This window comes from Coregonus clupeaformis, chromosome 34 (genome assembly GCF_020615455.1).
Source record: "Coregonus clupeaformis isolate EN_2021a chromosome 34, ASM2061545v1, whole genome shotgun sequence".
NCBI classification, from domain to species: domain Eukaryota; kingdom Metazoa; phylum Chordata; class Actinopteri; order Salmoniformes; family Salmonidae; genus Coregonus; species Coregonus clupeaformis.
In genome coordinates, this window is record NC_059225.1 from 26,777,679 (window position 1) to 26,800,432 (window position 22,754).

General features: G+C 52.3%; 1 protein-coding gene across 1 annotated transcript in view; it reads left to right on the forward strand.

Annotated features, from left to right (window-relative positions):
• The first annotated feature begins 791 nt into the window (after positions 1 to 791).
• Positions 792 to 22,754, forward strand: part of LOC121549969 (cadherin-6) — a 32,597-nt gene continuing 10,634 nt past the window's right edge. Inside the window, exons 1-3 of the mRNA XM_045210355.1 lie at positions 792 to 808; positions 7,036 to 7,499; positions 7,988 to 8,598. Of these exons, the coding sequence (XP_045066290.1) occupies positions 792 to 808; positions 7,036 to 7,499; positions 7,988 to 8,598 (1,092 nt within the window). The remainder of the gene's footprint in view (positions 809 to 7,035; positions 7,500 to 7,987; positions 8,599 to 22,754) is intronic.

Here is a 22,754-nt window from a genome sequence, read left to right on the forward strand (position 1 = left end):
TAGAGAAATAAGATATCTCTTTTTCATAATCTCTCCATCCATCTCTCTCCAGAGAAATAATCTCTGAATCCCCCTCTCTACTAGATACTGCTATACTATGTCTTCGTATCAGACACACACACACACACACACACACACACACACACACACACACGCACACACACACACACTCCCTTTTACTCTCTGTCTCTCTCTCTCTTCTCTCTTTTGAATAGTTGAACATGGTAACATATATATACACACTAACAAAAGAGGGTTCCTCAAGGGTTCTTTGGGAAGTGTGATGGTTCTATGTGGACCCATACTGACCCAAAGAACCATTTGAGTCCTTCAAAAAAGTGTTCTTTCCTCTTTTAGTGATCATTAAAAAGGAGGAGGCTAATTAGAATATTTTGGGGCGTGGTTTGCACGTAGTTATTTTTGTGCAACCATGAGCGAGAGTTTACATTTACATTTTTACATTTTAGTCATTTAGCAGACGCTCTTATCCAGAGCGACTTACAGTTAGTGAGTGCATTCATTATTATTATTATTTTTTTCATACTGGCCCCCCGTGGGAATCGAACCCACAACCCTGGCGTTGCAAACGCCATGCTCTACCAACTGAGCTACATCCTGCCGGCCATTCCCTCCCTACCCTGGACGACGCTAGGCCAATTGTGCGCCGCCCCATGGGTCTCCCGGTCGCGGCCGGCTACAACAGAGCCTGGATTCGGGAGTACTGTTTCAATTATGATTAACTTCCAAATTATACTGCTATCGCTAAATGCACAGAGCATAAAAATATCAAAATGTATTTCTCCACCAAGTCAGTTTCATTCCAGTTGATCTAATCTGTTGTGTTATGCTATTACATATTATGCCCAGTAATGGTTTCTTGTGAAAGGCTCATGTATGGCCCTGTGTCCATTGAGAACGGTTGACTAAGTCAGCTGTTCTCAATTCTCTCCTCAGGGACCCCCAGCCGTTTCAGAGGTTGCACACCTGATTCAACTTGCTATCAAACACAATAATGGAACCTAGGGAATTGTAACAATATAATATGGCAATTAAACCAGAAGGAAATCCATGTATGGTTCTACAAAGAGGGGGGGCAGGACTGAGTTTAGGAAACCCTGCTTTAGCACCATAAGGTTCCATTTAGAATCTTATGAGCATTATAGAACCTTCAAAAACAAGGTTCCATATAGCACTATGGTTACAAGCCAAACAACCCTTATATATATATAGAACCATTTGTTTTTAGTGTGTAGAGATTATTTGATCTAGTCGTTCCTGATTGAACCCATATTAGAAGTTATGCAAGTGATTTCCTTAAAGGCCTGAGGCTGGAGTCCAGATTCTCTTAGAATCACTAACTAACAAACAAAGAGGAGGGTAGAAGTACACACACACACACACACACACACACACACACACACACACACACACACACACACACACACACACACACACACACACACACACACACACACACACACACACACACACACACACACACACACACACACACACACACACACACACACACACACATTCTTGTAATAATACTATTGTAATTATTTTGCACTATGGCCTATTTATTGCCTTTCCTCCATAACTTGCTACATTTGCACACACTGTATATATATTTTCTGTTGTATTTTTGACTTTATGTTTTGTTTTACCCCCATATCTAACTCTGTGTTGTTGTTTTATCGCACTGCTTTGCTTTATCTTGGCCAGGTCGCAGTTGTAAATGAGAACTTGTTCTCAACTGGCTTACCTAGTTAAATAAAGGTGAATAAAAATAAATAAAAAAACAAGATCTCACAATCTGATTGCAGTATTTGACGTTTGTCCATAAACATTGCGTTTTGACCATAAAGTGTAGGCGTTAATTCTGAATGGTTAAGGTAAGGTTTGGGATAGGGTTAAAACAGAAACATGTAAAACGAGTGCCTAGCACTGGGATTAAACCTGTAATCCTCAGAGCCATCCACCATCCCCGTCCACAACGCCCCAGAGCCATCCACCATCCCCGTCCACAACGCCCTAGAGCCATCCCCGTCCACAACGCCCCAGAGCCATCCACCATCCCCGTCCACAACACCCTAGAGCCATCCACCATCCCCGTCCACAACGCCCTAGAGCCATCCACCATCCCCGTCCACAACGCCCTAGAGCCATCCACTATCCTCATCCACAACGCCCCAGAGCCATCCACCATCCCCGTCCACAACGCCCCAGAGCCATCCACCATCCCCGTCCACAACGCCTAGAGCCATCCCCGTCCACAACGCCCTAGAGCCATCCACCATCCCGTCCACAACGCCCTAGAGCCATCCCCGTCCACAACGCCCTAGAGCCATCCACCATCCCCATCCACAACGCCCCAGAGCCATCCCCGTCTACAACGCCCCAGAGCCATCCACCATCCCCGTCCACAACGCCCCAGAGCCATCCACCATCCCCGTCCACAACGCCCCAGAGCCATCCACCATCCCCGTCCACAATGCCCCAGAGCCATCCCCGTCCACAACACCCTAGAGCCATCCACCATCCCCGTCCACAACGCCCCAGAGCCATCCCCGTCCACAACGCCCTAGAGCCATCCACCATCCCCGTCCACAACGCCCCAGAGCCATCCACCATCCCCATCCACAACGCCCCAGAGCCATCCACCATCCCCGTCCACAACGCCCTAGAGCCATCCACCATCCCCGTCCACAACGCCCCAGAGCCATCCACCATCACCGTCCACAACGCCCCAGAGCCATCCACCATCACCGTCCACAACTGCCTAGAGCATCCCCGTCCAGAACGCCCTAGAGCCATCCCCGTCCACAACGCCCTAGAGCCATCCACCATCCCCGTCCACAACGCCCTAGAGCCATCCACCATCACCGTCCACAACGCCCTAGAGCCATCCACAATCCCCGTCCACAGCGCCCTAGAGCCATCCCCGTCCACAACGCCCTAGAGCCATCCACCATCCCCGTCCACAACGCCCTAGAGCCATCCACCATCCCCGTCCACAACGCCCCAGAGCCATCCCCGTCCACAACGCCCTAGAGCCATCCACCATCCCCGTCCACAACGCCCTAGAGCCATCCACCATCCCCGTCCACAACGCCCCAGAGCCATCCACCATCACCGTCCACAACGCCCCAGAGCCATCCACCATCACCGTCCACAACGCCCAGAGCCATCCACCATCCCCGTCCACAAGCCCCAGAGCCATCCACTATCACCGTCCACAACGCCCTGAGAGCCATCCACTATCCCCGTCCACAACGCCCTAGAGCCATCCACCATCACCGTCCTCACGCCTAGAGCCATCCACCATCCCCGTCCTACAACGCCTAGAGCCATCCCCGTCCACAACGCCCTAGAGCCATCCCCGTCACAACGCCCTAGAGCATCCACCATCCCCATCTAAACGCCCCAGAGTCCATCCCCGTCTACAACGCCTCAGAGCCATCCACCATCCCCGTCCACAACGCCCCAGAGCCATCCACCATCCCCGTCCACAACGCCCCAGAGCCATCCACCATCCCCGTCCACAATGCCCCAGAGCCATCCCCGTCCACAACACCCTAGAGCCATCCACCATCCCCGTCCACAACGCCCCAGAGCCATCCCCGTCCACAACGCCCTAGAGCCATCCACCATCCCCGTCCACAACGCCCCAGAGCCATCCACCATCCCCATCCACAACGCCCCAGAGCCATCCACCATCCCCGTCCACAACGCCCTAGAGCCATCCACCATCCCCGTCCACAATGCCCCAGAGCCATCCACCAACACCGTCCACAACGCCCCAGAGCCATCCACCATCACCGTCCACAACTGCCTAGAGCCATCCCGTCCAGAACGCCCTAGAGCCATCCCCGTCCACAACGCCCTAGAGCCATCCACCATCCCCGTCCACAACGCCCTAGAGCCATCCACCATCACCGTCCACAACGCCGTAGAGCCATCCACAATCCCCGTCCACAGCGCCCTAGAGCCATCCCCGTCCACAACGTCCTAGAGCCATCCACCATCCCCGTCCACAACGCCCTAGAGCCATCCACCATCCCCGTCCACAACGCCCTAGAGCCATCCCCGTCCACAACGCCCTAGAGCCATCCACCATCCCCATCCACAACGCCCCAGAGCCATCCCCGTCTACAACGCCCCAGAGCCATCCACCATCCCCGTCCACAACGCCCCAGAGCCATCCACCATCCCCGTCCACAACGCCCCAGAGCCATCCACCATCCCGTCCACAATGCCCCCAGAGCCATCCCCGTCCACAACACCTAGAGCCATCCACCATCCCCGTCTGCGCCCCAGAGCCATCCCCGTCCCACAACGCCCTAGAGCCATCCACCATCCCCGTCCAAACGCCCCAGAGCATCATATCCCCATCCACAACGCTCCAGAGCCATCCACCATCCCCGTCCACAACGCCTAGAGCCATCCACCATCCCGTCCTACAGCGCCCAGAGCCATCCACCATCACCGTCCACAACGCCCCAGAGCCATCCACCATCACCGTCCACAACTGCCTAGAGCCATCCCCGTCCAGAACGCCCTAGAGCCATCCCCGTCCACAACGCCCTAGAGCCATCCACCATCCCCGTCCACAACGCCCTAGAGCCATCCACCATCACCGTCCACAACGCCCTAGAGCCATCCACAATCCCCGTCCACAGCGCCCTAGAGCCATCCCGTTCTCACAACGCCTGAGCCATCCACCATCCCCGTACAACGCCCTAGAGCCATCCACCATCCCCGTTCCACAACGCCCCAGAGCCATCCCCGTCCTACAACGCCCTAGAGCCATCCACCATCCCCGTCCTGACAACGCCCTAGAGCCATCCACCATCCCAGATCCACACGCCCCAGAGCCATCCACCATCACGTCCTACAACGCCCAGAGCCATCCACCATCACCGTCACAACGCCCTAGAGCCATCCACCATCCCCGTCCACAACGCCCAGAGCCATCCACCATCACCGTCCACAACGCCTGAGGCCATCCACCATCTCCGTCCACAACGCCCTAGAGCCATCCACCATCACCGTCACAACCGCCTAGAGCCATCCACCATCCCCGTCCACAACGCCTGAGCCATCCCCGTCCTACAAGCCCTAGAGCCTTCCACCATCCCCGTCCTTAACGCCCTAGAGCCATCCACCATCCCCGTCACGCCCCAGAGCCATCCCGTCCACCCCTAGAGCCAATCCACCATCCACGTCCACAACATCCCAGAGCCATCCACCATCCCCCATCCACAACGCCCCCAGAGCCATCGACCATCCCCATCCCAACGCCCCCAGAGCCATCCACCATCCCCGTCCACAGCACGCCTTGAGCCATCCACCATCCCCGTCCACAACGCCCCCAGAGCCATCCACCATCCCCGTCCACAACGCCCTGGAGCCATCCACCATCCCCGTCCATAACGCCCCAGAGCCATCCCCGTCCTTAACGCCCTAGAGCCATCCACCATCCCCGTCCACAACGCCCCAGAGCCATCCCCGTCCACAACGCCCTAGAGCCAATCCACCATCCACGTCCACAACATCCCAGAGCCATCCACCATCCCCATCCACAACGCCCCAGAGCCATCGACCATCCCCATCCACAACGCCCCAGAGCCATCCACCATCCCCGTCCACAACGCCCTAGAGCCATCCACCATCCCCGTCCACAACGCCCCAGAGCCATCCACCATCCCCGTCCACAACGCCCTAGAGCCATCCACCATCCCCGTCCACAACGCCCCAGAGCCATCCCCGTCCACAACGCCCTAGAGCCATCCCCGTCCACAATGCCCTAGAGCCATCCAGCATCCCCATCCACAACGTCCCAGAGCCATCCACCATCCCCGTCCACAATGCCCTAGAGCCATCCACCATCCCCGTCCTGACACGCCTAGAGCCATCCCCGTCCACAACGCCCTAGAGCCATCCACCATCCCCGTCCACAACGCCCTAGAGCCATCCACCATCCCAGTCCACAACGCCCCAGAGCCATCCACCATCCCAGTCCACAACGCCCTAGAGCCATCCCCGTCCACAACGCCCCAGAGCCATCCCCATCCACAACGCCCCAGAGCCATCCACCATCCCCGTCCACAACGCCCCAGAGCCATCCCCATCCACAACGCCCCCCAGAGCCATCCAACATCCCCCGTCCACAACGCCCCTAGAGCCATCCCCTCCACAACGCCCCAGAGTTATCCACCATCCCCGTCCACAACGCCCCAGAGCCATCCCCATCCACAACGCCCCAGAGCCATCCACCATCCCCATCCACAACGCCCCAGAGCCATCCACCATCCCCGTCCACAACGCCCTAGAGCCATCCACCATCCCAGTCCACAAAGCCCCAGAGCCATCCACCATCCCAGTCCACAACGCCCTAGAGCCATCCCCGTCCACAACGCCCTAGAGCCATCCACCATCCCCGTCCACAACGCCCCAGAGCCATCCACCATCCCAGTCCACAACGCCCCAGAGCCATCCACCATCCCCGTCCACAACGCCCCAGAGCCATCCCCATCCACAACGCCCCAGAGCCATCCACCATCCCCGTCCACAACGCCCCAGAGCCATCCCCATCCACAACGCCCCAGGGCCATCCACCATCCCCGTCCACAGCAGCTCAGAGCTCCCCATCCGCAACGCCCCAGAGCCATCCACCATCCCCGTCCCACGCGCCCCAGGGAGCATCCACCATCCCCATCCACAACATGCCCCTAGAGCCATCCACCATCCCCATCCACAACGCCCCAAGCCATCCACCATCCCCATCCACAACGCCCCAGAGCCATCCACCATCCCCGGTCCACAGCGCCCCCGAGAGCCATCCACCATCCCCGATCCATGACGCCCTAGAGACATCCCCGTCCACAACGCCGAGAGCCATCCACCATCCCCATCCACAGCCGCCCTAGAGCCATCCACCATCCCCCGATCCACCAGCGCCCCATAGCCATCCACCATCCCCATCCACAACGCCCCTAGAGAAATCCACCATCCCCATCCCAACGCCCCCAGACCATCGACCATCCCCATCCACAACGCCCTAGAGCCATCCCCGTCCACAGCGCCCCCAGGAGCCATCCACCATCCCCGTCCACACGCCATAGAGAGCCATCCCCGTCCCACAACGCCCCAGAGCCATCCCACCATCCCCATCCCGACAGCCCTAGGGCCATCCACCATCCCGTCCCACAGTGCCCTAGAGCCATCCACCATCACCACGTCCACACGCCCTGGGGCCATCCACCATCCCCGTCCACAACGCCCTAGAGCCATCCCCGTCCACAGCGCCCTAGGGCCATCCACCATGCCCCGTCCACAGCGCCCCAGAGACATCCACCATCCCCATCCATCAGCGCCCCCAGAGCCATCCCCGTCCCACAACGCCCTGGGAGCCATCCACCATCCCCGTCCACACAGCGTCCCAGAGCCATCCACCATCCCCGTCCGCAACGCCCTGGGAGCCATCCACCATCCCCGTCCTAGCAACGCCCCAGAGCCATCCACCATCCCCGTCCACAGCGCCCTAGGGCCATCCACCATCCCCGTCCACAGCAGCCCCAGAGCCATCCCCATCCCGGCGGCCTAGAGCCATCCCCGTCCGGCACCGCCCTAGAGCCATCCACCATCCCCGTCCCGGCGGCCTAGAGCCATCCGTCCCATCCTCCACGGATCCCTAGGGCCATCCACCATCCCCTATCCACAGCGTCCCCAGGGGCCATCCACCATCCCCGTCCACAACCGGCCTACAGTCATCCACCATCCCCGTCCACAACGCCCTAGAGCCATCCACCATCCCCGTCCACAACGCCCCAGAGCCATCCAACATCCCCGTCCACAACGCCCTAGAGCCATCCCCGTCCACAACGCCCTAGAGCCATCCACCATCCCCGTAAACAACGCCCTAGAGCCATCCACCATCCCAGTCCACAACGCCCTAGAGCCATCCCCGTCCACAACGCCCTAGAGCCATCCACCATCCCCGATCCACAACTGGCGCCCCAGAGGCCATCCACCATCCCCGTCCCCAGGCGCCCCAGAGCCATCCTCATCCACAGCCGCCCCCAGAGCCATCCACCATCCCCGTCCACAACGCGCCCCAGAGCCATCCCCATCCACACGGCCCCAGAGCCATCCACCATCCCAGTTAAAAACGCCCTAGAGCCATCCACCATCCCCGTCCACAACGCCCCCAAACCATTCACCATCCCCGTCCTGGCAACCCCCAAGAGCCCCTCCGTCCCAACCGCCCCAAGAAATCCACCACCCCGTCCAAGGCCCCCAGGGCCATCCACCATCCCATCCCACAACCGCCCCCAGGGCCAACCACCATCCCCGTCCACCAGCGCCCCAGAGCCATCCCCATCCGCAACGCCCCCAAAACCATCCACCATCCCCGTCCCACAACGCCAGAGCCATCCCCCATCCACAACGCCCCAAGAGCCATCCACCATCCCCGTCCCACAACGCCCCCAGAGCCATCCCCATCCCAACGCCCCAGAGCCATCCACCATCCCCGATCCCCAGCCCCCAAGAGCCATCCCCATCCACAGCGGCCCAGAGCCATCCACCATCCCCGTCCGCCCCCCCAGAGCCATCCACCATCCCCATCCACAACCCCCCAAGTCCCACCATCCCCCTCCACAACGCCCCCAGAGCCATCCACCATCCCCGTCCCCCACCGCCCTACAGTCATCCACCATCCCCGTCCACAACGCCCTAGAGCCATCCACCATCCCCGTCCGCAGCGGCCTGGGGCCATCCACCGTCCCCGTCCACAGCGCCCTAGAGGCCCCATCCACCATCCCCAGTCCAACGCCCCAAGCCATCCCCATCCACAACGCCCCAAGAGTTAGCCACCCATCCCCGTCCACCAACGCCCCAGAGCCATCCCCATCCACAACCCCCCAGAGCCATCCACCATCCCCATCCGCCAGCGCCCCAGAGCCATCCCACCATCCCCGTCCACAACGGCCCTAGAGCCATCCACCATCCCAGTCCACAAAACCCCAAGAGCCATCCACCATCCCAGTCCACAACGCCCTACCGAGCCATCCCCGTCCACAACGCCCTAGAGCCAACCACCATCCCCGTCCACAGCGCCCCAGAGCCATCCACCCATCCCAGTCCGCAACGCCCCAAGACCATCCACCATCCCCGTCCACAACGCCCCAAGCAAGCCATCCCCCCATCCACAGCGCCCCCCAGAGCCATCCACCATCCCCGTCCACCAACGCCCCAGAGCCATCCCCATCCACAAGCGGCCCCAGAGCCATCCACCATCCCCGTCCACAACGCCCTCCAAAACCATCCCACATCCCCAACGCCCCAGAGCCATCCACCATCCCCGTCCACCACACCCCAGAGGCATCCCACCATCCCCATCCACAGCGCCCCGAGAGCCATCCACCATCCCCATCCACAGCGCCCCACAACCATCCATCCCCATCCACAACGCCCCAGAGCCATCCACCATCCCCGTCCACTGGCAGCGCCCCAGGGCCATCCACCATCCCGTCCACAGCGCCCTAGAGACATCCCGTCCACCAGCGCCCTAGAGCCATCCACCATCCCCCATCTGGCAAGACCCTAGAGCCATCCACCATCCCCGTCCACAACGCCCCCGTAGCCAATCCACCATCCCCATCCACTAGCGCCCCAGAGAAAATCCACCATCCCCATCCACAGCGCCCCCAGAGCCATCACACCATCCCCATCCCCAGCGCCCTAGAGGCCATCCCCGTCCTGGCGCCCCCAAGAGCCATCCACCATCCCCGTCCACAACGCCAAAACAGAGCCATCCCCGTCCTACAACGCCCCAGAGCCATCCACCATCCCCATCCAAATAGCCTAGGGCCATCCACCATCCCCGTCCACAATGCCCTAGAGGCACATCCATCACCGTCCAACGGCCTAGGGCCATCCACCATCCCCGTCCACAGCGCCTAGAGCCATCCCCGTCCCAACGCCTAGAGCCATCCACCATCCCCGTCCACAACGCCTAGAGACATCCACCATCCCCCATCCACAACGCCCCAGAGCCATCCCCGTCCCCAACGCCCTTAAGCCATCCACCGTCCCCGTCCACAACGCCCTAGAGCCCATCCACCATCCCCGTCCACAAGCGCCCCCGCAGTGGAGCCATCCATCCATCCCCGTCGGCACAACGCCCTAGGGCCATCCTACCATCCCCGTCCACAGCGCCCCAGAGCCATCCCCATCCACAGCGCCCTAGAGCCATCCCCGTCCCACAACGCCTAGAGCCATCCACCATCCCCGTCCACAACGCCCTAGGGCCATCCACCATCCCCGTCTCCACAGCGCCCTGGGGCCATCCACCATCCCTGTCCATAGCGCCTCTGAGAGCCATCCACCATCCCCGTCCACAGCGGCCCTTACAGTCATCCACCATCCCGCGTCCACAGCGCCCTAGGGCCATCCACCATACCCGTCCCGCAACGCCCCAGAGCCATCCAACATCCCCGTCCACCGCAGCCTAGAGCCATCCCCGTCTGGCACAAGCGCCTAGGAGCCATCCCACCATCCCCGTAAACAACGCCATCTAGAGCCAGCCACCATCCCAGTCCACAACGCCCTAACGAGCCATCCCCTCGTCCACAGCGCCCTAGAGCCATCCACCATCCCCGTCCACAACGCCCCAGAGCCATCCACCATCCCCGATCCAAAACGCCCCCCAGAGCCATCCTCATCCACTGGCAGCCCCAGAGCCATCCACCATCCCCGTCCCAACGGCCTCAGAGCCATCCCCATCACAGCTGACCCCAGAGCCATCCACCATCCCCAGTTATAACGCCCTAGAGCCATCCACCATCCCCGTCCACAACGCCCCTAGAGCCCATTCACCATCCCCGTCACACAGCGCCCCCCAGAGCCCTCCCCCGTCCACAACGCCCCCGAGAAATCCACCATCCCCGTCCACAACGCGCCCCAGGGCCATCCACCCATCCCCAGTCCACAACGCCCCCAGAGCCCAACCACCATCCCCGTTCCACAACGCCCCCAGAGCCATCCCCATCCACAACGCCCCTAGAGCCATCCACCATCCCCGTCCACAACGCCCCCAAACCATCCCCATCCACAACGCCCCAGAGCCATCCACCATCCCCGTCGCACAACCCCCAGGCCATCCCCATCTGTGCAACTCCAGAGCCATCCACCATCCCCGTCCCACAGCGCCCCAGAGCCATCCCCATCCACAGCAGCCCCAGAGCCATCCACCATCCCGTCCACAACGCCCCCAAGCCATCCCACCATCCCCCATCCACAACGCCCTTCAGAGCCATCCACCATCCCCATCCACAACGCCCCCAAGCCATCCACCATCCCCGTCCCACGGCGCCCTACAGTCATCCACCATCCCCGTCCACAACGCCCTAGAGCCATCCACCATCCCGTCCACAGCGCCCGGGAGCCATCCACCATCCCCGTCCACAACGCCCTGGGGAGCCATCCACCATCCCCGTCCACAACGTCCCAGAGCCATCCACCATCCCCGTCCACAACGCCCACCACAGTCATCCACCATCCCCGATCCCACCCAGCGCCCTAAGCCATCCACCATCCCCAGTCCACAACGCCCCAGAGCCATCCAACATCCCCGTCCACAACGCCTAGAGCCATCCCCCGTCCCACACAACAGCCCTAGAGCCCATCCCACCATCCCCTAAACAACGCCCTAGAGCCATCCACCATCCCAGTCCCGGCAGCCTAGAGCCATCCCCGTCCACAACGCCCTAGAGCCATCCACCATCCCCGTCCACAACGCCCCAGAGCCATCCACCATCCCCGTCCAAAACGCCCCAGAGCCATCCTCATCCACAACGCCCCAGAGCCATCCACCATCCCCGTCCACAACGCCCCAGAGCCATCCCCATCCACAACGGCCCAGAGCCATCCACCATCCCAGTTAAAACGCCCTAGAGCCATCCACCATCCCCGTCCACAACGCCCCAGAGCCATTCACCATCCCCGTCCACAACGCCCCAGAGCCCTCCCCGTCCACAACGCCCCAGAGAAATCCACCATCCCCGTCCCTGGCAGCGCCCCCAGAGCCATCCACCATCCCCAGTCCACAGCCGTCCCCAGAGCCAACCACCATCCCCGTCCACAACGCCCCAGAGCCATCCCCATCCACAGCAGCCCCAAGAGGCCATCCACCATCCCCGTCCACAGCGCCCCCAGAGCCATCCCCATCCACAACGCCCCCAGAGCCATCCACCATCCCCGTCCACAACGCCCCAGAGCCATCCCCATCCACAACGCCCCAGAGCCATCCACCATCCCCGTCCACAACGCCCCAGAGCCATCCACCATCCCCATCCACAACGCCCCAGAGCCATCCACCATCCCCATCCACAACGCCCCAGAGCCATCCACCATCCCCATCCACATACGCCCCCAGAGCCATCCATCCCATCCCCGTCCACAACGCCCCCAGAGCCATCCACCATCCCCGTCCACAACGCCCCAGAGCCATCCCCGTCCACAACGCCCTAGAGCCATCCCCGACCACAACGCCCTAGAGCCATCCCCGTCCACAACGCCCCAGAGCCATCCACCATCCCCGTCCACAACGCCCCAGAGCCATCCCCGTCTCCAGCGCCCCAGACCATCCCCCATCCACAACCGCCCTAGAAGCCCATCCCCGTCCACAACGCCCCAGAGCCATCCACCATCCCCGTCCGGCAGCGCCCCCAGAGCCATCCACCATCCCCGTCCTGGCAGCGCCCCAGAGCCATCCCCGTCCGGACGCCCCGAAATCCACCATCTCCCCGTCCCACAGCGCCCCAGAGAGCCATCCCACCATCCCAGTCCACAAGCCCCCCAGAGCCATCCACCATCCCCGATCCACAACGCCCCAGAGCCATCCCCATCCACAACGCCCCAGAACCATCACCACCGTCCAAAAAACGCCCCCCAGAGCCATCCCCATCCACAACGCCCCAGAGCCATCCAATCCCCCGTCCACCCAACGCCCCAGAGCCATCCCCATCCACAACCAGCCCCAGAGCCATCCACCATCCCCGTCCACAACACCCCAGAGCCATCCTCCATCCCCATCCACAACCCACCAGAACCATCCACCATCCCCATCCACAACGCCCCCAGAGCCATCCACCATCCCATCCACAACCCCCAGAGCCATCCACCATCCCCGATCCACAATGCCCCCAGAGCCATCCCCACATCCACACACCCCAAGAGCCATCCACCATCCCCGATCCACACAACGCCCCTCGAGCCATCCACCATCCCCCATCCACACACAACGCCCTAGAGCCATCCACCATCCCCGTCCCACAACGCCCTAGAGCCATCCCACGTCCCACAGCCGCCCTGGAGGCCATCCACCATCCCCATCCACAACGCCCCAGAGCCATCCCGTCCTAGGCGCCCCAGAGCCATCCACCATCCCCTTCACAGCGCCCCCAGAGCCATCCCCGTCCACAACGTCCTAGAGCCATCCCCGTCCACAACGCCCTAGAGCCATCCCCGTCCACAACGCCCCAGAGCCATCCACCATCCCCGTCCACAACGCCCCAGAGCCATCCCCGTCTACAACGCCCCAGAGCCATCCCCGTCCACAACGCCCTAGAGCCATCCCCGTCCACAACGCCCCCAGAGCCATCCACCATCCCCGATCCACACAACGCCCCAAGGGCCAACATCCACCCATCCCCGTCCTACACGCCCCAGAGCCATCCCCGTCTACAAGCGCCCCAGAGCCATCCCCGTCCACAACGCCCCAGAGCCATCCACCATCCCCGTCCACAACGCCCTAGAGCCATCCACCATCCCCGTCCACAACGCCCTAGAGCCATCCCCGTCCACAACGTCCCAGAGCCATCCCCATCCCCGTCTACAACGTCCTAGCAAGCCGCGAGCCTAGTTACTTGATGGTAATAGCTGTTGCCTCTAGTAGCCCGGTATTGAAGGCATCTCCCGATGTCCTGGGGACCTGGAAGTACGTCAAGTATTGCATTGGTTCTAGTGGTGACCTGGCTGGCAAACACACACAGTGATATTTCTCTCCTCAGATGTGCTTAAAATATAGAGATGATTGATTAATAAAATGAAACAAATTCTCATTGGATTTTATGCAATTACAGAGTTCAAGGATGCCTACAAGGACACAGTTCTGCATCCCAAATGGGACCCTATTCCTATATACAGTCTTCACTACTTTTGACCAGATTTTTTAAAAAGGGGTTAGTGTTATGGTTGGGGCTAGTGTTGGTGTTAGGGTTAGTGTTGTGGTTGGGGGCTAGTGCTAGGGTTAGTGTTATGGTTGGGGCTAGTGTTAGGAGTTAGTGTTATGGTTGGGGCTAGTGTTAGGGTTGGTGTTATGGTTGGGGGCTGGTGTTAGTGTTAGGGTTGGTGTTGTGGTTGGGGGCTAGTGTTAGGGTTAGGGTTAGTGTCATGGTTAGGGCTAGTGTAAGTGTTAGGGTTAGTGTTATGGTTAGGGCTAGTTTTAGGGTTAGTGTTATGGTTAGGGCTAGTGTTAGGGTTAGTGTTATGGTTAGGGCTAGTGTTAGGGTTAGTGTTATGGTTAGGGGCTGGTGTTAGGGTTGGGGTTGGTGTTATGGTTGGGGCTAGTAGTTAGGGTTGGGTTGAGTGTTATGGTTAGGGGCTGTCAGTGTTGGGTTGGTTAGTGTTATGGTTAGGGCTAGTGTTAGTGTTAAAGGTTAGTGTTATGGTTAGGGCTAGTGTTAGGGTTAGTGTTGTGGTTGGGGCTAGTGTTGGGAGCTGGTGTTATGGTTGGGGCTAGTGTTATGGTTGGGGCTCAGCTGCTAGTAGTTAGTGTTATGGTTAGGAGTTTGTAGTGTTAGGGTTAGTGTTATGTGGTTAGGGGCTGAGTGTTAGGGTTGGTGTTATGGTTGGGGTAGTGCTAGAGGTTGGTGTTCATGGTTAGGGCTAGTGTTAGGGTTGGTGTTATGGTTGGGGCTGAGTGTTAGAGAGGTTAGTGTTATGGTTGGGGCTAGTGTTGGGGTTAGTGTTATGGTTAGGGATAGTGTTAGGGCTAGTGTTATGGATTGGGGTTAGTGTTAGGAGCTAATGTTATGGTTAGGGCTGGTATTTAGGATTAGTGTTATGGTTAGGGCTAGTGTTAGGAGTTAGTGTTATGGTTGGGGCTAGTGTTAGGGGTTAGTGTTATGGTTGGGGCTGAGTGTTAGGAGTTAGTGTTATGGTTAGGGTTGAGTGTTAGGGCTAATGTTATGTTGGGGCTGGTATTAGGATTAGTGTTGTGGTTAGGGAGCTGAAGTGTTAGGGTTAGTGTTATGGTTGGGGGTTAGTGATTAGGGTTAGTGTTATGGTTGGGGGCTAGTGTTAGGGCTGGTTTAGCATGGTTGGGGCTAGTGCTGGGGTTAGTGTTGTGGGGTTGGGTCTGAGTGTTGGAGGCTGAGTGTTATGGTTAGGGCTAGTGTTAGGGAGCTGTGTGTTATAGTTGGGGTTGGTGTTGGGGCTGGTTTTATGGTTGGGGGCTGGTGCTGGGGTTAGTGTTGTGGTTGGGGTTGGTGTTGGGGCTAGTTTATGGTTGGGGCTGAGTGCTGGGAGTTGGTGTTATGGTTGGGGTTAGTGTTAGGAGCTGAGTGTTTGTGGTTAGGGCTAGTGCCTAGGGTTGGTTTTATGTTTAGGGCTAGTGTTAGGGCTGGTTTGTATGGATTGGGGCTGGTGCTTTTAGGGTCAGTGTTATGGTTGGGGGTTGAGTGTTGGGGCTAGTTTTATGGTTGGGGCTGTTGTTAGAGGTCAGTGGCCAATGGTTGGGGGCTAGTGTTGGTGTTAGGAGCTAGAGTTTTGGTTGGGGCTGGTGTTAGGGCTGGTTTTATGGTTGGGGCTAGTGCTTTAGGAGTTAGTGTTATGGTTAGGGTTGACCCAAATTTGAAAGCTTTGACTATGTACAGAATCTGATGTTCATAGGCCTTGCTATTGAGAAAGGCCGCCGTAGGCAGACCACAGCTCTCAAAGAAGACAGACTATGTGCACACTGCCCACAAAATGAGGTGGAAACTGAGCTGCACTTCCTAACCTCCTGCCAAATGTATGACCATATTAGAGAGACATATTTCCATCAGATTACAGCCGATCCACAAAAGAATTTGAAAACAAAGCCCAATTTTGATAAACTCCTTATCTACTGATTGAAAAATACCACAGTGTGCCATCACAGCAGCAAGAGTTGTGACCTGTTGCCCACAAGAAAAGGGCAACCAGTGAAGAACAAACACCATTGTAAATACAACCCATATTTATGTTTACATTTATTTTCCCATTTGTACTTTAACTATTTGCACATTAGTTACAACACTGTATATAGATAGTAATATGACATCTGAAATGTCTTTATTCTTTGGAACTTCTGGAGTGTAATGTTTACTGTTAATATTTATTGTTTATTTTCACTTTTTTAGTTTACTATCACTTCACTTGCTTTGGCAATGTTTAACATACGTTTTCCCATACCAATAAAGCCCTTAAATTGAAAAATTGAAAATTGAGAGAAAGAGAGAGAGAAAGAAAGAAAGAGAAAGAGAAAGAGAAAATAAGCTTCTGCGTGTGTAGAGACTGTTTCCAATTTCATACATTCCTCTGTGTTGGTGTCCTCACTGTTCTCCCGTTAATGAGAAGTCTTTGTTTTTGACTGTTGTGATTGAGATATAGGAGATATTATATTAGAAACAGACAGACTATGCTCATGCTCTCAGAGCGGATAATACAGGCTACCATTAGACTGGTGTTAGTGAACAACACAGTGAAATAATGTGACTCAGAAAGTGCTATAGAGAGTAAATATAATAAATGAGAGAACAATCTTTGGTTTGGGGAGTGTGAGAGAGAAGGAGAGAGAGAGGGGATCGGGGGAAAGAGAGGGAGAGAGAGAAGAGGGGGATAGAGATGGATGTAAATTAGACACACATCAACACCCCTATCATACAGTAATCACATGTGAACTGCAGGTGGGCTAGCTCTAACATACAAATCACATTCCTAAGATGACTAATAGACTCCATGGTTCAGCAAACACGCTCATGTCTTTAGCTGAGGCATGAAGTCAATAATCAAGTCGTCATAGTTGTAGAAGAAGCATTGGGCGTCTAGACTGGAGACATTGGTTCGTGATTGCTTAGTGATTAAGAAGCTGAATACACACATTTTTGATTACAGATGAAAAAACAGTAGCTGTGTTTTCAGATAGATTTGCCTGCCCTCTGACCTGGGTCTGATATGATATGTGATATATATAGCTGGGTCTGATTTAACCTCCCGAGTGGCGCAGTGGTCTGGATTCGAATCCAGGCTCTGTCGTGCTTCATGGCAGCGACAGAGAACCCACGGGCGCTGGGTGGACCAGCGTCGTCCAGGGTAGGGGAGGGGACTGGCCAGCAGGGTTTTGTAGCTCAGTTGGTAAGAGCATGGCATTTTGCAATGCATAAGGTTTGTGGGTTCGATCCCCACGGGGGGCCAGTGTGAAAAATTAATAAATAAATAATAATCGTTAAGTCGCTCTGGAGAAGAGTGTCTGCTAAATGACTACAATGTAATAGCCCTGGTCTGTATGCCAGTATATGATATATAGCTGGTCTGATATGATATATGATATATACTGCTGGGTCCTGATATGATATATGATATATAGCTGGGTACGATATGATATATGATATGTAGCTGGTCTGATATGATATGATATATAGCTGGTCTGATATGATATATGATATATATAGCTGGGTCTGATATGATATATAGTTCGGTCTGATATGATATATGATATATAGCTGGTCTGTTATGATATATTAGTTAAGGTCTGATATGATATATGATACATAAGCTGATATAGTTCGGTCTGATATGATATATGATATATAGCTGGTCTGATATGATATATAGTTCGGCTGATATGGTATATGATATATAGCTGGGTCTGATATGATATATGATATATAGCTGGTCTGATATGATATATAGTTGGTCTGATATGATATATGATATAGCTGGGTCTGATATGATATATGATATATAGCTGGGTCTGATATGATATATGATATATAGCTGGTCTGCATATGATATATAGCTGGTCCAGTACTGATATATGATATATAGCTGGTCTGATATGATATATAGCTGGTCTGATATGATATATGATATATAGCTGGGTGCTGATATGATATATAGCTGGTCTGATACTGATATATGATATATAAGCTGGTCTGATATGATATATAGCTGGTCTGATATGATATATGTATATAGCTGGTCTGATATGATATATGATATATAGCTAGTCTGATATGATATATGATATATAGCTGGTCTGATATGATATATAGTTCGGTCTGATATGATACATGATATATAGCTGGTCTGAAATGATATATAGTTCGGTCTGATATGATATATGATATATAGCTGGTCTGATATGATATATATAGTTCGGTCTGATATGATATATGATATATAGCTGGGTCTGATATGATATATGATTAGCATATAGCTGGGTCTGATATTGATATATGATATATGGGATATGAGCTGGTCTGATATATGATATATAGCTGGGTCTGATATGATTATGTTTATATAGCTTTGTTTTGATATATGATATAAGCTGGGTCTGATATGATATGATATATATAGCTGGGTCTGATATGATATATGATATATAGCTGGGTCTGATATATTATATATCATATATAGCTGGGTCTGATATGATATATGATATATAGCTAGTATGATATGATATATGATATATAGCTGGGTCTGATATGATATATGATATATAGCTGGGTCTGATGCTGATATATGATATATAGCTGGGTATGATATGATATGATATATAAGCTGGGTCTGATATGATATATGATATATAGCTGGTCTGATATGATATATGGCTGAATTCTGATATGATATGATATATAGCTGGTCTGATATGATATAAGCTGGTGGTATGATATGATATATAGCTGGTCTGATATGATATATGATATATAGCTGGTCTGATATGATATATAGCTGGTCTGATATGATATATGATATATAGCTGGGTCTGATATGATATATAGTTGGGTCTGATATGATATATGATATATAGCTGGATATGATATATGATATATAGCTGGGTCTGATATGATATATGATATATAGTTGGGTATGATATGATATATGATATATAGCTGGGTCTGATATGATAAATGATATATAGCTGGGTTATGATATGATATATGATATATAGTTGGGACTGATATAATAATAAATATGATATAGCTGGGTATGATATGATATATGATATATAGCCTGGGTTATGTTATGATATATGATATATAGCTACAAGGTATGATATGATATATCATATATAGCTGGGTCTGATATAATATATGATATATAGCTGGGTATGATATATGATATATGATATATAGCTGAGTATGATATGATATCATATATAGCTGGGTATGATATGATATATAGCTGGGTATGATATGATATATGATATAGCTGGTCTGATATGATAAATGATATATAGCTGGGTAGCGATACACAATATATAAGCGTATATAGTGTACAAATATAATATTAATCTTGGCTCATAGCCAGCGTGGTATATGATATATATTTGGGATGTTTATTATGATATATGATAAACAAACGGATTGCTTTGAAATAATATATGATATATAAACTCAGTCTAGTACAATGCAACATAGCCAGCATGTATATTTAATCTCATGTTGTCTTCTCTCTAATCTTTATAATACTCCAATATCTCAGCTGTTACGGTATGATATATGATATATAGCTGGGTCTGATATGATTTATGATATATGAAGCTGGGTATGATATGATATATGATATATAGCTGGGTCTGATATGATATATGATATATACTTTAGTCTGATATGATATATAGCTGGTCTGATTATGATATATAGCTGGTCTATGATATGATATATGATATATAGCTGGTCTGATATGATATATAGCTGGTCTGATATGATATATGATATATAGCTGGTCTGATATGATATATGATATATAAGCTGGTCTGATATGATATATAGCTGGTCTGATATGATATATGATATAGCTGGTCTAAATATGATATATATGATATATAAGCTGGTCTGATATGATATAGCTGGTCTGATTATGATATATGATATATAGCTGGGTCTGATATGATATATAGTTGGGTCTGATATGATATATGATATAGCTGGATATGATATTATGATATATTGTTGGTCGATATGATATATGATATATAGTTGGGTATGATATGATATATGATATATAGCTGGGTCTGATATGATATATAGTTAGGTCTGATATGATATGATATATAAAGCTGATATATAGTTCAGTCTGATATGATATATGATATATAGCTAGTCTGATATGATATATAGTTTCGGTCTGATATGATATATGATATATAGCTGGGTCTGATATGATATATGATATATAGCTGGTCTGATATGATATATAGTTCGGTCTGATATGATATATGATATATAGCTGGGTCTGATATGATATATGATATATAATGGGTCTGATATGATATGTGATATATAGCTGATACGATATGATAATATAGCTAGTCTGATATGATATTATTGATGTAACTGGTCTGATATGATATATAGCTGGTCACTGATATGATATATGATATATAGCTGGGTCTGATATGATATAGCTGGTCTGATATGATATATATGATGTAGCTGGTCTGATATGATATAGCTGGTCTGATATGATATATGATATGCTTTTTGGTCTGATATGATATATGATATATAGCTGGTCTGAAACTATGATGTATATAGTATATTGGCTGGTCTGATATATGATGTATAGTTAGGTCATGATATGATATGATATATAGCTGGTCTGAGGCAGTATATAGTTCGGTCTGATATGATATATGATATATAGCTGGTCTGATATGAATATAGTTGGTCTGATATGATATGGGTATATAGCTGGGTCTGATATGATATATGATATATAGCTGGGTCTGATATAGTATATGATATATAGCTGGTCTGATATGATATAAGCTGGGTCTGATATGATATATTATATATAGCTGGGTCTGATGCATGATATGTGATATATAGCTGGGTATGATATGATATATGATATATAGCTAGGTATGAAATGATATGATATATAGCTAAGGTCTGATGCCTTGTTCATTAACATTTTACATTCATTCATTAAGGCTGGATTCCAAATCCACACCTAGCCCCTCAATTATGAATGGAATAGCGGTTGTACAGTATCATACGAGTTATACGACATATAGTGTAGTATGTATTTCCTAGTTGTACAATAGCATACGAATTGGATGATGTAACTTATCACACATCTTGGAGGACGTATAGTATTATAATTCTTTATCTGAGACCAGGTTGCTTGATATGATGTAACAACAAAGGAGAATTAGGAGAAAATGTACGTTGGCGGTTAGGGGAACTAATGACAAAGATTAGGATAATTTACGTAAAAGGTTAGGTGAATTTACATAACAGGTTAGGTGAATTGGGTTAAGTTTAGAATAAGGGTTAGGGGAAGGGGAAGCTAAAATGCTACAGTTGTCCCAGACGCGACTTGGACACGCACCCTTTGGATTGGTCGCAGATTACAGCCACCCATCCTCCCCGACCAACGTCCCTACTTTAGTTCCTGTCTAAAGTAACTAGACAGTTATGTAAGTATAATACTTCTTGGAGGTGCTCAGAAATACTTAAAGTATGTTTCGTATGGCTCTGAGGCCAGGCTGACTCCCTAGAGCCCTAGCCCCTAGTTAGTAATTGCGCTAGCGCTAGTTAGCAACCCCATTCAAACCGCACGCAGAGACATAAAAATGGTATCGACAAGTTCATCTGACTCTGGGGAAGTGATAAAATCCCGAAGTATCCCTTTAACTGCTTCACCTTGCCTTTTGGATGGTTGGAATTTTTGCCATATTGCTTACATTTATCCAGTCATGTCAGATAGACTATTGATACTAGGTATGGCTTTCACCAGTACCAGCCAGTGGAGCTGAGCTATTGTAGGTTTTGATGTATTAAAAATAATCAGATTGTTGCTTTTTCAAGCGCTCCCTCCTCCGGTGTAGCTTTAAATTGATCACTTCACTTCCATCAGGTCATTATTGAGTGGAGGAAGATGTAATTGCCTTCTGCTGATGTTACTGTTGTAATGATCTTGGAGGGATCTAAGCTATGTGTGTGTGTGTGTGTGTGTGTGTGTGTGTGTGTGTGTGTGTGTGTGTGTGTGTGTGTGTGTGTGTACACAGGGTCTGGTCTACATCTGAACCTACTCTAATTAAATGGCTTGTCTAGTTAAAGGGCATTTCCTGCACCGCTGTCCCCAAACAACACATGTTCATGTTGACATCATCAAACCCCTGTCTAGAGAGCAGAGCAGGAGAAAATCAATCAATGACTTATTGAGTATGAGGGGTCATATCAAATTACTGTATTTGATTGATATAAAGTGCTGTACAGACAATGCTCAGTTGAAAGCTCATTGGAAAAACCTGCACAGCTGCACGTACACACACACACACACACACACCTTTTGTTCAATGACTGGAGGCCTGAATTTGTTAGTAGCTCCCTCACAACTAAAATCACACGTCAGATGTGTTCTCTCCAGACAGCATTAGTGTGACCTTAAAGGTGAAGAACAGAGCCAGAGGTTTCAACCCAATCATC